The sequence below is a fragment of the Nuphar pumila genome, chromosome 17 (genome assembly GCF_984573655.1).
Source record: "Nuphar pumila chromosome 17, dmNupPumi1.hap1.1, whole genome shotgun sequence".
Taxonomy (NCBI): Eukaryota; Viridiplantae; Streptophyta; class Magnoliopsida; order Nymphaeales; family Nymphaeaceae; genus Nuphar; species Nuphar pumila.
Genome location: NC_143265.1, coordinates 68,480,639 through 68,496,760, shown reverse-complemented (window position 1 = coordinate 68,496,760; position 16,122 = coordinate 68,480,639). Strand labels below are relative to the sequence as shown.

Here is a 16,122-nt window from a genome sequence, read left to right as displayed (position 1 = left end):
TATTCATATTGCAGTATGATGACTCGTCAGGGGACATCGTACCAATCAAGCAGTTCTCAAGTAAGCAAGAGACAAGCAGGCTCTTCTCAAGCAAGGCATGTGAGTGAGGGCTCTGCAAGGAGAAGTGTTGTAAGCGCCATTGGTCCTGTGTCTCCACACGCATCAGATAGTTTACCTCTAAGGAGCATGGGAGCAGAAGGTGGAGGTGCTTCACCAGTTTCACCTCAACACGAACGTGCTACAGTTGGTAGTGGTGTGCCTCCTGGCTATACCACAGAAAGAATTTTGTATAAGCTATTACAAAATTCACTGCATTAAAGTCAAAACCAAGTAGCGTCAGGAGGCAATTCTTGGGCTGAGAAGTTCAAGAATATAAGAGTGTCCACGTTCGATGAAACTCGTGGAGGAGTGGCAGCAGAGAAATGGATAATACAATCAGAGAAAACACTGGATGCGATACAGTGTCCAAAGGACCAGAAAGCATGGGTCGCGACATTAAATTTAATTGGGAATGCTGAGTACTGGTGGCGATCCATCAGAGATGTCTTCAGAAGTGGAGAGTTTGTTTCCTGGATCACCTTTAGGAACAAGTTCTACAAACAATTCTTTTTCAGGATCGAGAGGATGGAGAAAGAGGAAGAATTTAGAATGCTCAAATAGGGAAGTATGAGTGTAGCGGTCTACACCGCAAAGTTCAATTCATTATCCAGATTTGCGAAGGCTTTAGTATCTATTGAGAAGCAAAAATGCAAGCTATATGAGCGCGAATTAAAGCCTGAAATTCTGAGGATGGTGGGACCTCTGCAAATTCGAAGGTTCGACAGGTTGGTGGAAATGGCATCTCGGTACGAGTTTTGGGATGCTCGAACAATAAAACCGGAGATACAAGAGAAACCTATGCAAGTACAACAAGGACAAACTAGTTCGTCGTCCTGAAGGTTTTTCAAGAAGAGGCAAGGCAATGACAGATCTTCGAAGCCACGGGAGGCAAGCAGTGCAAAAAACAATAATAAGCAGCAGGGGAAGAAGCCTGAACAACCAGAAGCTAAGAAACCTCGATACCGAGGAGCGCCTTCCAAGGGAAACAACTGTAGGACTTGCAACTTCAAGCATGAAGGTCGTTGCGATGAAAAGAATAATAAATGCTATAATTACGGTCAAATGGGACACATTGCAAGGAAATGTCCCCAACCAGTACAGGGAGAAGGAGCAAAACCCAGGGAGAAACCAGTTGCTCCAGGATGAGTTTATGCAGCGACTCTGCAGGAAGCTTTGACTAGTCCTGATGTGGTGGAAGATACACTCCAAATTTCTGGTGTTAGTGTACATGTTCTCTTTGATTCAGGTGCTACACATAGTTTCATCACCCCTACTTTTGTTGCACTATTACCTGTATCTCTAGAAATAAAGTACCAAGTACAAACGCCAGTAGGAAAAACAGTGTGTGTAGATGAAGTCATCCAAGGATGCATAGTTCAAGTCAAAGAACGTCTATTGCCGGTAGACCTTTTAATATTGGACTTTAAGGGAGTAGACGTTATCTTGGGCATGGATTGGTTATCTAATCATCATGCGACGATTGATTGTCGAGGGAAAAGCGTCAATTTTCAACACTCTGAAAACCTTATTGTTACCCTTCAGGGTACTAGAAAACTTGCAAAACTGACAATCATCTCATGTCTTCAAGCCAACCGGTATCTACAGAAGGGCTGGATTGGATACTTGGATTATATGAAGACTGAGGATGATGATAAACTTTCAGTCACAGAGGTTGAGATTGTACGGGAATTTGTAGATGTTTTTCCTGAAGAACTTCCAGGACTTCCCCCGAATAGGGAAGTCAAATTCCAGATAGATCTAGCTCTAGGTACAACACTCATTTCTATTCCTCCATATAGGATGGGACCTGCCGAACTTAAAGAACTCAAGGATCAACTGCAGAAGTTGTTGGATATCGGATTTATCTGACCATCGGTATCACCTTGGAGTGCACTGATCTTGTTCGTGAAAAAGAAAGATGGGTCATTATGTATGTGTATCGACTACAGAAAATTAAATGCAGTGACAATAAAGAACAAGTATCCTCTGACAAGGATAGATGATCTATTTGATCAACTTCAAGGTGCAGCCTGTTTTTATAAGTTGGATCTACATTCTGGATATCATCGGCTAAAGATTCAGGAAGAAGATGTTGCCAAGACAATGTTTCGTTCAAGATATGGTCATTATGAATTCTTAGTCATGCCTTTTGGGCTGACGAATGCACCAGTTGCATTCATGGATTTAATGAACAGAGTATTCAAATCATTCTTGGATAAGTTTGTGGTGGTGTTCGTGGATGATATCCTCATATATTCGGCCAATAAGGAACAACACACAAAACATTTGAGAATCATTTCGCAAATACTTAGAGATCAGAAGTTATATTCTAAGTTCTCTAAGTGTGCATTCTGGCTTGATCAGGTGTCATTTTTGGGACATATTATCAGTAAAGAGAGAGTGATGGTGGACCCAACAAAAGTTAAAGTGGTAACCAACTGGCCTACACCCAAGAATGCCACAGAAATTCAAAGTTTTCTTGGGTTAGTTGGTTACTACATACGCTTTATAGAAGGATTTTCTATATTGGCAGCTCTCATGACTAAGCTGACAAAGAAAGAAGTGAAGTTCGAGTGGAATGAGAAGTGCGAGAAAATCTTTCAAGAAATCAAGAAGCGATTGACCACTTCACCAGTGTTAGTTTTGCCTTCTGGCACTAAAGGTTTTACCGTGTATAGTGATGCATCACATAAAGGATTGGGTTGCGTTCTGATGCAACATGGCATGGTTATCGCATATACCTCAAGACAACTAAAGGTGCATGAGATAAATTATCCAACTCATGACCTAGAATTGACTGCAGTAGTATTCACACTCAAAATATGGCGACATTACTTATATGGAGAACAATTTGAGGTATTCAATGATCATTAAAGTTTAAAATATTTGTTCTCTCAAAAGGAACTGAATATGAGACAACGGTGATGGCTAGAATTATTAAAAGATTATGATTTTGAGCTAAAGTATCACCCATAGAAAGCTAATATAGTAGCTGACGCACTCAGTTGAAAAGGAGAATTAGTCACGAGACTATCCATATCAAGTCTGCTGGTAAGCATTGTAGAACAAAAGGCAGAAGTGCAATGTCTGTTGAGTCGATTGATATTTGTCCAAATGACCTTAGGGTCAAAAATTTGAGACAAAATCAAAGAAAAGCAACTCTTAAATCAAGAGTTAGAAGGAATCAGGTCAATAACAATTAATGGTGAAGATCCAAAATTCAAAGTAGACGATCAAGGCATGCTGAGATTTTGAGAGCGGGTATGTATTCCTAAGGATGAGGAACTTAGGAAACAATTGCTTGCAAAGGCACATCATTTAAAGTATTTCATTCACTCTAGAAGTACAAAGATGTACATGGATTTGAAGAATAATTTCTGGTGGAATGGAATGAAGAGAGATATTGTTGAGTATGTTAGTAAGTGTCTAATATGTCAGCAAGTAAAGATTGAACATCAGAGGTCGGGTAGCCTATTGCAACCACTACCTATTCCTGTATGGAAGTGGGCAGATATAACGATGGATTTTGTTATAGGATTTCCTAAGATTAGAGAGGGAATGAATGTGATTTGGGTAATTGTTGATAGGCTGACCAAGTCTGCACATTTTCTCGCGTGCAAGACAACGTATTCTTTTGAACAGTTGACTTGTCTTTTCATAAAAGAGATAGTGAGATTGCACAGAGTACCAGACTCCATTATTTCTGATAGAGATTCGAAATTTACCTCCAAATTTTAGCAAAGCTTTTAAGAAGCAATGGGAACTTAGTTGAAAATGAGTACAGCTTTCCACCCTCCAATGGATGGGCAGTAAGAAAGAACCATCCAAATGCTGGAGGATATGTTGTGAGCCTGTACACTAGAGTATCACAACTCATGGCATGATATTCTGTCGCGAATTAAATTTGCCTATAATAACAACTTTCAAGCTAGTATAGGGATGGCTCCCTATGAAGCCTTATATGGAAGATGTTGTAGAACGCCTCTATGCTGGGACCAAGTTGGTGAAAGAAAAACCTTAGGACCTGCATTGGTTCAACAAATGAAGGAGCAAATCAGATTCATCCATGAAAGACTCCAAACAGCCCAAAGTCGTCAGAAAAGTTATGCAGATAAAAGGCGACGAGAATTGGAGTTTGAAATAGGTGATCATGTCTTTTTGAGGATATCACCATTTAAAAGGGTAATGAGGTTCGAAAAGAAAGGCAAATTAAGTCCTAGATTTATCGGGCCGTTTAAAATTTTGAAAAGGATAGGATATACAGCCTATCAGTTGGCACTACCTCCATCACTCTCCAGAATACATAACGTATTTCATGTATCCATGTTAAGAAAGTACGTGCGAGATCCTTCACATATACTGGATACAGTGGAATCAGTGTTAGACATCCAAGAAGATTTAAGCATTCGGGAAGAACCAATTGAGGTAATTGAATTTAAGAAGCACAAGCTCAGAAACAAGGTTGTCCCAATGGTCCTAGTGAGATGGAATCATCACAGTAAAGATGAAGCTACATGGGAGAACGAGGCAGATATGCACGCACAATTTTCCCAATTATTTTTGAGAAAGATTCGGGACGAATCTTTTTATAAGGAGGGTGGAATTGTAACGCTCCCCCCATCGTGGGGGGGTTACGGAAGGAGGGGGAAACGATGCCCCTTCCTCTCCCATGAATTAGATCGTGGGAGAGGAATGGGGATGCCCCCATTTAATACAGAAGGCATGGGGGTAACCGACCCCAGGGCTATAAAACCATGGAGGGGTTACTCCCCTTTCCCTATTCGATCACCAGAGGAGCAGAGAGGGAGTGTGAAGGGAGAAGAGGGAGAGGAACTCCGCTTGTCGCCGACCACCAGGTAAGTTCTCTATCTCTCTTTTGATGTTCAGAGCAGTGGTCGTCGGCAACGAAGTTGTCACCGGCAAGTTGCAGAGATGTAGAAGCAGGGAGAACCCTCTCTGTCTGGCTCTATTAGGGGGGGGGGGCTTTGCTATTGCCGCCCTCAGTGACTGAAAATGAGGAGGGACGGACCGCCTGCCGTGAGAAGGTAGGAGGTCCGACCACTGCCCTCGTCATTGCAGAAAAAAAAAGGAAGAAGAAGAAGAAAAGGGGTTTTCCCCTGCTACCGTTGTTGGGTCGGCAGACACTGATGATCATCGAGCGCTGGCGGCGCTGCCCTGCTTACAGGAAGCTGCAACAAGTCCGACGATGGTAGAAGTTGACTATTGCCCGTCGTGATGACAAGCTCGGTCTGCAGTTTCTGCAGGCCGAGTCGGTCATCAGGCTAGACGTGAACCAATTTAAGCTGGTCGACCGGACCAAGTAAGCTCAGTCTGGGCATATTCAGACCAAGCCAAACGAAAAGAAAAAAAAATGATGTGTGGATATGTGCGTTGTGACAGACCGTATCGGTCTATACGGTTCGAGTCGGGTCCGAAGTAGTTAGCAGACCGAGTCAGTTTGTAATGGTGGACTGTTTCGGCTCAGACTGAAGGTGGACCCAATATAGGTCAGACCGACTAAGTCTAGACCGAGACAAATTGGATGTGTATGCGATTGATTTATCGAGTGCGGTGAAAAAATCGAAGTAGCGAAGACTCGTTTTTTCCATTTCAAATTGGATTCGGGTTTGAATCTCAGTTTGGACCCAAAACTCAAGTTGGATTCGATTAGACAACCTGATTTAGATCCAGACAAACCCTTTTCAAGCAGGTTTGGATCAAGAATACTGAATCCATGATCCAAATCATAGTTGAGTTGAGGACCTAAGTGGTCAAATTTTATTATGGATGTGGATCTTAAAGTAACATGAAGTAAAGATGACACAGAGGTCATTGAAAGAGCAAAAAGACCATTTTGCCCTTGATACGCCTACAAATCATACAAGGCATAACTAAGTGTCGCGAAGTCAGATTTATGTGATTCTTGAATCCATGGATTCTACTGCTTGGGTAGAATCTATTAGTAGGGGATGTGTGAACAAACACTGAAAGAATGGAGTAAGAGTTTGACAATTAAGTCTAAGGGTGTTTTGGTAATTTTGATGATATAATGTATTCGTTATTTTCAGAGCAAGGGTTGTGTGAGGCTAAGAATTTGAATTTAAGCATTCCAGGTAAGTGAACATTTGCAAATTCCTTCTTAGTTGATTAAAACACATGCTAGTTAGTTTAGGCAATTTTAGATATGATTTCAAGTGCTTCAAGTATGCTAGTTATGTTTATTGTGAATAGATACTGTTTTGCATGCTTAAGAATATATAAAATTCAAGTATGATGCTTAAACTTGATCATGCATATTTTCTGAGTTATGAAATAAGTGTGGCATGACATGATTGCATGTATGAGATTAATGTGTTATGTGAAAATGGAGGGTAGAGTTCTAGAGTCTCAGGGTAGGTATTACCTTGGGAATGCCACGATTATGCCTTGGGAGGGGCGTTGTAAGTGTCATAAATTAATTTGTGGTGGGTTGTCATCCTTAACAGTTTAGACATGTAAACATGTGCTAAAAAGTAGTTAGTGGATATACATTGAGGATTGTATAACGCACTGACTCCAAGATGTGAATGTTGAGTACAAGTTATGTATAGGATGACTACCCTGTGTATAATGTGAACTCTACTAGGAGGCATGATCTAAGGCAATGTGGAAGTGTGTACCTCTTGAGCAACTTGGGAATATCTCAGACGTTTCTAGGTGACCCTTAGGGCTTAAAACATTGCTCACTAGACACATGTAGGATGTAACATGAACCACAAAACCTTGGGGCAGGTATAGCTCCTTGAGACACCTTGGGGGCAGGTATAGCCACTCTGGCTCTTCGGCTAGCTACTGTTTGAGTCCCTTCGCTCCCGGCTTGCAACCGGCGAGCTGCTGCAGCACCTGTGTCTGTAGTCTGGGCCGGTTTGGACTACGTTGTTTGTGAATGGTTCATAAGTCTGACCAACATTGTAGACTCTGAGTTATCTACATGGGTTGCTACGCCCGAGGAGGATATGTCCGGAATAGCCAATTAGAGTAGAAGAGGTGTTTGAAAATAATAATAGAGATGCGGTAAAGGGGTTAAAACTCATAACTAACATGTGTGCATAAGTAGCAAACTAAACTAAGACTATGAGCTTATAGCTCACTACAATTGCAACGGTCGTGTCTATTTGTAAATGGAATCTTACTGGGTTGTAGACTCACCCCTTCATTTGGTTGCAACTGTAGGTTCAGGGACTACTGTCATCACTCACAGGACTTAGTACGACTCTGCCACATCAGAAGTATGGTTTTTCTTTACTTTTTATTCTGCTTTTGTCTTTGGATGATTATGATATTGTAAATGGATGTATAGACCTTCAAGCATTGAATAAAAGAAAAAAAATTTAGCATGATTTTGAGTTGTTTTTGAGATTATTGAGTAATTTCCCTCTGAAAACTAACGTCCACGAACTCGGGCTCGAGAGGCCCCAGATCGGGTCGTTACAAAGTGAAAGGGATAAACAACTCTAGAATTACAAATAAGTACTAATCCATCCAAAAGAATAGATATAAAATAGTAGAACTGTCAGATTGGGTGAGAACCAAACAAAATAATTAAATTAAGCAAACAAAGAAGAAGACGATGATGGTGGCTTTTTTCTTTCTGATAGGTGATGAGCATGGAAGAGTCCGAAAAACCCAAGTTGAAATGTCAAATTGGGTGAGAACCAAATAGAAGAAAAACAAAAAACTAAATCGAAAACACAATGATTGAGACTAGGAAACACTAACAACTAACAAAATGAAAATCAATACAAAGAATAAAAGGCAAAAGAGTAAAAAAAACTCACTAAATTCTTAAGGTTCTTGGCAATGTCCTCATGGACCATCATCTTGTCCAGTTTTGGGTTTGTACTTATCGACCCACAACATTTTCCCGTGTGTGTGTGTGTGTGTGTGTGATAGAGAGAGAGAGGAACAAACAGAGCATGATAACTTGCAGAAAAACGCTAACAAGAAACTGAATCTGCAAGTTTAAGCGATACAAGCGAGTGGGGGTAAAGGAAAAGCTTACCGCTCTTGAGGCAGATTCAATCTCGTTCTGTCGTTGCCTCGGTTTTGGGAAAGGCCGTTGTGTCGGGCACACTGCCCACATTTCACGCAGGTCAGGATCTGCACATGCCCACCCTCCCCCCATAACTTGGCTCTGCCGCTGCTGTGACCACGTTTGTTACATGGCGAGACGTGAGAAGGGCTTTCCCAGGAAAGCCACCCTTGCGAGGGTGATGCCATTTTCATATGAAATGGTGTGTTAGTATTAAGGGGGGAGCGTCCTCCTGTTAGACACTGATGGAGCATCGGTTTCACGACCCATGGGAAAGAGGTCCATGCTTTTGTACCAAACAGTCGCACCACCACCACCCCTGCCCTGCTGGAAAGCAACTTCCCATGGAAGAGTTCTTGTGTGATGCATCTTTCATGTGACACGTTGTGTAATAAACGTGCCATAAAGGAGCAACGATTTGTTAACCAAGCCGGAGGCCAAGAAATAAGTTTTCACATGTTGCTGCCACGAACAAACGCAGTTGAAAATTTTCACTTTTTTTTTCCTTTTTTTGAGAAGCAAGCTGGGGTTAGGCTGACCCCTGGAGACTACTATACAGACAAAATTCCAAAATGAGCATAAGAATACTATGCAATGTTCAGTTCTGAGTGCCAATCAGGTGGTCTGTCTTTCCATTGGATTTTTTTTTTTTGAAAGGCAAGCTGGGGTTAGGCAGACCCTACCAAATATCTCTTAAGCCCCATGTGTGGCAGAGGGATTAGAACCTGGGCCTTCAGCTTGGCACAGGACCCTGCTTACCACATGGAATTTCTTGTTCTTTAAAACGCTCCCCAATTTTGAATTAGGATTAGGATTTTATCTCGGCCAGGTATACTCCGATTGACTCTCGTGATCTGCCCTCCTATACGCTATTCTTAATGAAAAATTACATAGAAATAGTGTCTCGTGCTCTGCTTGACTGGTAGGATCTGTTAGTATTACCTTGTGTTAGGAAGTTGCAAGTTCAAACCCCAATGTTACTGTTGTATAACTGATGGGGTCCGCCTAACCCCAGCAAAAAATACGAAAAATAACCGTAATATACGACAAAAATTATGCATTTCTCAAACTGTCCTACAATTTACCAAATCCTCTGAATGGACAATATCGCAAGTTCTTAACTTTTTGTTTTGTTTTTACCCTATGCCAATATGAATTTTCGATTTTTGCACGATATGATGCTAAAATAATACTCATAGAACTTGTCAACAAAATCGCATATGAGGTTGTGAAATTCCAAAAAAGAATGTGAAAATTCAAACAATTTGCAAAACTGGTCATAAGTTTTGCACAAAAAACTACGAAAATCGTAAAATTTATAGAATTCTGATAATTGCAAAATCTTTTATTCGAATCATACCCGTATAGTGAATTTCTAAAATATTTGAGAAAGTCCGATATTGTGAAATCTCTTATTCGAATTGCACCCGTATTACAAATTTTTTTTTTTTGCGAAATTTTGTTTCATATAAATGCATGTTTAGGTTTCTTTTTCTTTTTCTTTTTCTTGTTTGTATCTAGAAAGTGCGGTAACCCCAATTATTCTGCCTCTAGAAGCCCAACCATTCTGATCATTCCTGTGAAAGTTGTTTGTTCCACCTCGTGCACGATTGCACTGTCATTCTTCTTTACTTCTCTAATTAGCTATTAAAGTGAGTTTCATACAATGTATTTATTGTTTTGATGCTTTTTCGTTTTTTTTTTACAATGCAGTTTCATCTTCTTATTTGGTTGTTTATGTGGATTTATTATATATCTTTCTTTGTTGCAGACGTTATTCCTATTTAAACATGTAATATTTATCGCTAGAGTTATCATTTAGGGTTTATGATCTTTAAGAATTTTTGCATGTAATAGCTATTGTTTTGTTATTTTTTTTCTTTATAATATTCAGTCTTCTTTTTGTTTGGTTGTTGTGGACTTATTATGTATGTTTTGTTGTATATGGTTTAGAATATTTAAGGATTTTCACATATAGTTACTTCCAAAAGTCGGCACCAATAAGCATCATGGAGTTTGCTTTTAAGTAGCACATCATGGAGTTCATAGTTTCTTGAATGCATTAAACTCAGTTGTTCTTAAGAAAACTATGTATGTTCATAATTTAGGTTGTGATTATTAGTTAAAAGCACTTGAGGCCAAATATTGTATGATTTTGTGATCTTTTCTTCAAACTGATGCATCATTTCTAAAGAACACATAAGTCCTTCTAGCCATTAGAACATGAAAGTCTTCAATTTACAAATCTACATGAAAATGTTGAACATGATCCTGTGATCTTTTTATTTTTAAATCATAGATAGGTTGCAAAGTCTAAACGTGGTGTAAGCAAAGGAGTCAACAACCAATCACCAAATACAATTGTAGTGGCTAAGACTTTAGAATACCAGCCAAAATATGGTGAAGTGCTATTAGTTTTCAAAGAAACTTTTTTTGTCACTAAAGTAAGTATATTATACGTTTTTTTAGATGTGTTTATTTGTTTTGATCGTATGTAAATTCTTTTAAAAATAACATGAATATATTTAACTATTTGATGCAACAACTAGAAAGATTCATACTTAGACTTAATAGTTACAACAAAAAAAAGGCAAAAGGATACGCTCTACTGAAAACCATTTACATGACCTTGTACTTCTCTGTGAGTCTATAAAACAATGTTTCTTTTCTTTTAATAAAAATTAATCGGTAAACATCCAAATTCACAACAAATGCTCAAAAGTCTTATACATCGAGATGGGGCACGCACATGCTTAGTGCTCAACTGTTTGTCATATCCATTCTATGAATGTGATAAAGTATATGCTTATATAATATAAAATTTAAACTGCACAACTACCTTAAGATTGATTTATGTTGTAGATTTTGATTCTTGTCAACTAGGATAATTATCACTATATTATTTGGAAGATGAATATGAAAGCGAAAGAGTTAAAGTTGTACAATTCGATAGAGAGTAACGAACTTGCTAACAATACATAATGTTATTATTTATTCTATATTGTACTTCTTTAGTTCAATTACTCATTTGGTTTAATGTTGTGTTGCAGGTTTGTTTTTTTCATGAAAAGATTAGTTATTATATTTACTGAAAATGGTCCATCATTGTTATGCAAGACATTCCTAAGTAATCAAATTGGTAACTACTTTTGTACATGTTTGATAACTAATTTTGTACATATTCACTTGGTATATGAATGTTATAAGTATGATTGCAGAATATATATTTAAAGAAAAAAATTTAAGTTGTTGGTAATCAAATCTATGTAAACCAAGAATATACTATGATATGGTATCTTGGACCATGACAAACTCACATTAGCATAAACAAAGATACGAATGGTATAAAATATTAGTTTAGCATATGTTCTTATATTAGCTCAGATTTATTTGCCAATTAACTCAATTTGGGATCAATTTATCACAGCCAAAAATCTTGGTCAAGAAAATTATTTGAACAATTAGTCATAATGTTTTCCACAATTTATGTGTTTTCTAAGATCATAGTTACTAGGAAACGACATGGATACAAGAAGCTATGCTTAAAGTAGAAACAAGGAAGTGAGACCTAAAAAAATAGTATGAAGCAGGAAGCGAGATATAGTTGTGAAGTGATTATGCAAACACATGAAAAATGAAAAGAAAACACATAAAAAACAATATAAATCATGGGCAAAAGCAAATAAAAAATAACATGAAAACAAATATAAACAATATAAAACCATGTAAGCTTGTTATAAAAAATATTATTTTTTTTAAAATGAAAAACTTAAAATTAGGGAGAAGTGGCAAAAAGCGATAGAGAAACATTACGGAAACGAGCTTCCCACTAAAGGGAATTGAGTTTCTCATATTTTTAAAGAAGATTTCTTGAAGCTTCCCCTCTTTTCAAGGAAACGAGGAGTTTTCTGCTTCCAAAGCGAGCTTCCTCATATGGCAAGAAGCTTCCGGTAACTATGTCTAAGATACAATGCTTTTTGCTTTAGAACTATCTGTGTTTAGTAGAAAAGATAAAATTGCCAAATTGTCAGTCTTATTATTAATCTAGCATAATACCAATGACTATACTATTCAGATACACTATTCTTTAGCTAAATTTTGATTAGATAGGATGAATTATAGAACCGACTTAAGAATAGTGGCTGTGAAGAATTAATCCTAATAGAGGTGCAATATTGCATCAAGAACCTTAAGAGAAATTCTGTTATCATCCTGAATTGTTGAGAATTATGCATAACTACAATTTGAGAGGCCATTTCTTTTAGTTTATGGTCATGGCTTAACCTGTGGAAAAATACAAAATCTTGAGAATATTTTAGGTATATCATTCACAGTGCCCCTATGAGAACAATTTAATATGATGCTTGTTGTCAAGTATTTAAGATGAATCTCTCTCTCTCTCTCTCTCTCTCTCTCTCTCTCTCTCTCCCTCTCAGTTAACTCCTTTGTCAGCCATTTCAACAACAGTATTTTGGGTATAAATTGACTCAGGATGTAGAAAGAGTAATGAAGATGGAATTATATATACTCACACCAAATGCAGAACTTTCCGACTATGCAAAGAGGAGTTAAAGAGTTATGGCTTTTTTTTTAGAATTGTTTTCCTACTTTTTTTTCTCTCTCTACTTATTAAATGTTTGACTAATATCTTATCATAGTTATGTCTGTTATTAGATCTACAATGTTCATGTGCAATCCTCCTAATCAACGGATCACCTTGTTCTATTTGAGATGCCAGAAATTAGAGGATAATCTTATTAAATTCCAGATTTGACGAGTATATTCAACCACATAGCTTCTGTCTTTAATTTTTGGTCTCCCTCATCACCTTGATTTATTTGAGACGTCAGAAATTAGGTGACAATCTTATTAAATTCTAGGTTTGACAAGAGCATCTTCAAGCACATAGCTCAACTCTTCCTCTTTCATTTTTTTTGTCACCCCCATCACCTACAATCCAAGCATAAAGATTCTTAATAGTGCATTGATAAGCAAAAAATAACTATTTTCTTTTGGATAATTTTGTATAGGCGAGCTAGGGGATGACCCTCAGGCGATTTGAATCCAAGACATCTCTGTTGTGATTGTATGACCTAACCATCAAACTATATCATTGGAACCTTGACAAGCAAAATAACTTGCAAAAGAACGTTAAAACGATTTTGTTTTCCACTACTCCTGAAACTTTCTACAGCAACTTTTCATTTTTTACATCCTCAAGAGATTGATTTGCAGTGTTACATTTTGCAACTAGTTAATGTAGATTTAAATATTATATCACTAGAGAGGTTTCTTTTGTTAGAGTATTCACCAGCTTAAGAATTGAACTTTCTAATGATATTCTAAAGCTAACTAAATCATTTGTTCTAAATAATCACTAGTATGTAAAATTATCTTAAGCTTATTTTTAAGTCTCACAGCATTCTTACGTCTGGAGCAGTAACCAATGTCCGCACTTGTGGAGGGGTGACAACCAATTTTCCTATAACAGTTGGGTTACATCAAGGATTTACTTTAAGCCCTTTCCTATTTGCTATAGTGATGGATGAGCTTACGAGATCAATTCAAGAAAATGTGTCGTGGTGTATGTTGTTTGCTGATGATATTGTTTTGATTGATGAGTCTAGAGCTGGGGTTAATGCTAAGTTAGAATTATGGAGACAGACATTGGAAGCAAGAGGTTTTAAGTTGAGTAAGAGTAAGACAGAATATATGGAATGTCGGTTTAGTAAGCAACGAAGTAGTGATGGGAGTGTAGTGAAGCTTGGTGAGCAAGAAATACCGGTGGATGATTGTTTCATATATTTGGGATCTATCATTCAAAAGTATGGAGAAATCGATGGAGACGTAAATCATAGGATAAAGGCTGGGTGGATGAAATGAAAAAGTGCAACTGGAGTGTTGTGCGATCGTAGAATGTCATTGCGGTTGAAGGGAAAGTTTTATAGGACGACTATTAGGCCTGCTTTACTATATGGTACGAAATGTTGGGCTGCCAAGAGACATCATATTCAAAAAATAAGTGTAGTTGAGATGTGTATGCTTAGATGGATGTGTGGAAATACAATAAAAAATAAGATTCAGAACGAAGAGATACGTAAGAAGGTAGGTGTTGCACCCATTGAAAATAAGATGAGAGAGAATCGTTTACGGTGGTTTGGACATATTCGACGAAGGTCTAATGATGCTCCAGTTAGAAGGATGGAGAAATGGGAAAATATATTAGTTAAAAGAGGTCGGGGTAGGCCTAGGAAGACTTGGATGGAGACGATAGGAAAGGATATGAATGCTTTGAACCTCACCGAGGACATGGCATTGGATAGAAATGATTGGAGGAGAAGGATTCATGTGGAAGACCCAGAATGATTTTCTTTGTTGGTTCATATCGCCGACCCCAATTGTTTTGGGATGAAGGCGTAGTTGTTGTTGTTGTTGTTGTTGTTGTTGTAGCATTCTTACGTCTCAATCTAGGAATTTATTCACATTGCATCACGCCATAAGTTCATCAATTCATTTATATACTAAAAAATAACCATGGTACCACAAAGTAATATGAGCAATTGATCCATGAAATTATCTGTAAAAGACTATGTGGCGTTTTACATACATTTCCCTTTCATCTCATCTCAAAAAGTGTCCAATTGCTTTCAAAATTAAATTAAATAAAGTTAAGTTTGAATTGCTCACTCAATCATCTTGCATTGACTCTTTAGTCATGCCCTATCATTCAAAATAATGGTTCATCTTAAATAACCAATCAAGAGAGACACTCTTCTCAGTCTAATTGGAATGGCCAGATTGATCATCATGACCATCTCTAAATCTAATACATAGGGGTCGAACCCCAGCTTGCCTATCAAAAAGAAAGAAAGAGTAAAATAAGTTTTTTTCTTAATCCTGGATTCTACTTAATATTTATTCAGACTTCATACTATTCATTCCAGATTGTTAAACACCTAAATTTTAAAGCATATCTGCCTCTCTGGAAAAGTTTGTCCATACAATGTATGAGGTGTTCTGCAGACTTCCAATAAGAACCTATGAAAACTTGTGTAATGTATCCATGCTCATTTAACAAAGAATTAAATGGGACACAAGGCGTGATGGAAAAGCTCAGATGTCTAAATTACCTCTGCAGCATCTTTGTAATCTTTTTATGCATTTAATAATATTATAGGGGATCCTTAGCATTCAGCACTTTTGCCCAGTGCAGCTGAACTAAAATCAGATTCCTAGACAGATCCTCAGCAGTTTTCCAGCTTGAAGGCATTACACCTAAGGCTCCTAGACAAATTCTCAGCAGGTTTCCAGCTTGAAGGCAACATTACACCCTAGAAATGAATACAAAACATTCCTAACCACCCTTGGCTTTCCTTGTATTGGTCATCAAATCAGAATGTCAGCAATCACCAAGCTCAAACTTTTTCTAATATGTCCCATTTTACAATAAATCATGAAACTAATGCTCCAATTGTTGTTAGATTTGTTTGTTTGCACTTTTTTTATTTTCTCTCCCTAGACACCTGGCAGCAAAAAGGTAACAGAGTTTATCCCATGTTAGTGCAGGTTAACAAGATACTGTGTAACATTGTGTTAATTGTGTAATTATGAGGTTTTGAATGTCATGATCAGGTCTCAACAGTAAATCTAACTTATGAGCATAGAAAACAGAATGTGAGAATCTGGCCTAAGCTAGGAAGATGTTAACATCATATTACACCCACATCTTCATCGAAAAAAAACACATGTGCCAACGCAAACCACATAAACATCAATTTTCCTTTCCCCATGCAAAATACAGAGGTTAGAACTCTTAACCCAGATCTAGTGCAAGCAAGCTTTACCCAATCCAGTGTTTCTTAGCAGAATTACTAGTTAAATATGGCATGTAGAACTACAAATTTTAAAGGATAAATTACCGAGCGAGTTACCTCACATACACAGTTAAGCAA

The 16,122-nt window shown here is 37.8% G+C and overlaps 1 protein-coding gene across 1 annotated transcript; it reads left to right on the top strand.

Moving 5' to 3' along the window:
- Positions 1-1,548: 1,548 nt before the first annotated feature.
- On the top strand, positions 1,549-1,968 carry LOC149812119 (uncharacterized). Its single transcript, XM_089992983.1, has one exon. It carries the CDS (start codon positions 1,549-1,551, stop codon positions 1,966-1,968), a length of 420 nt encoding a protein of 139 aa, XP_089849109.1.
- Positions 1,969-16,122: the final 14,154 nt, after the last annotated feature.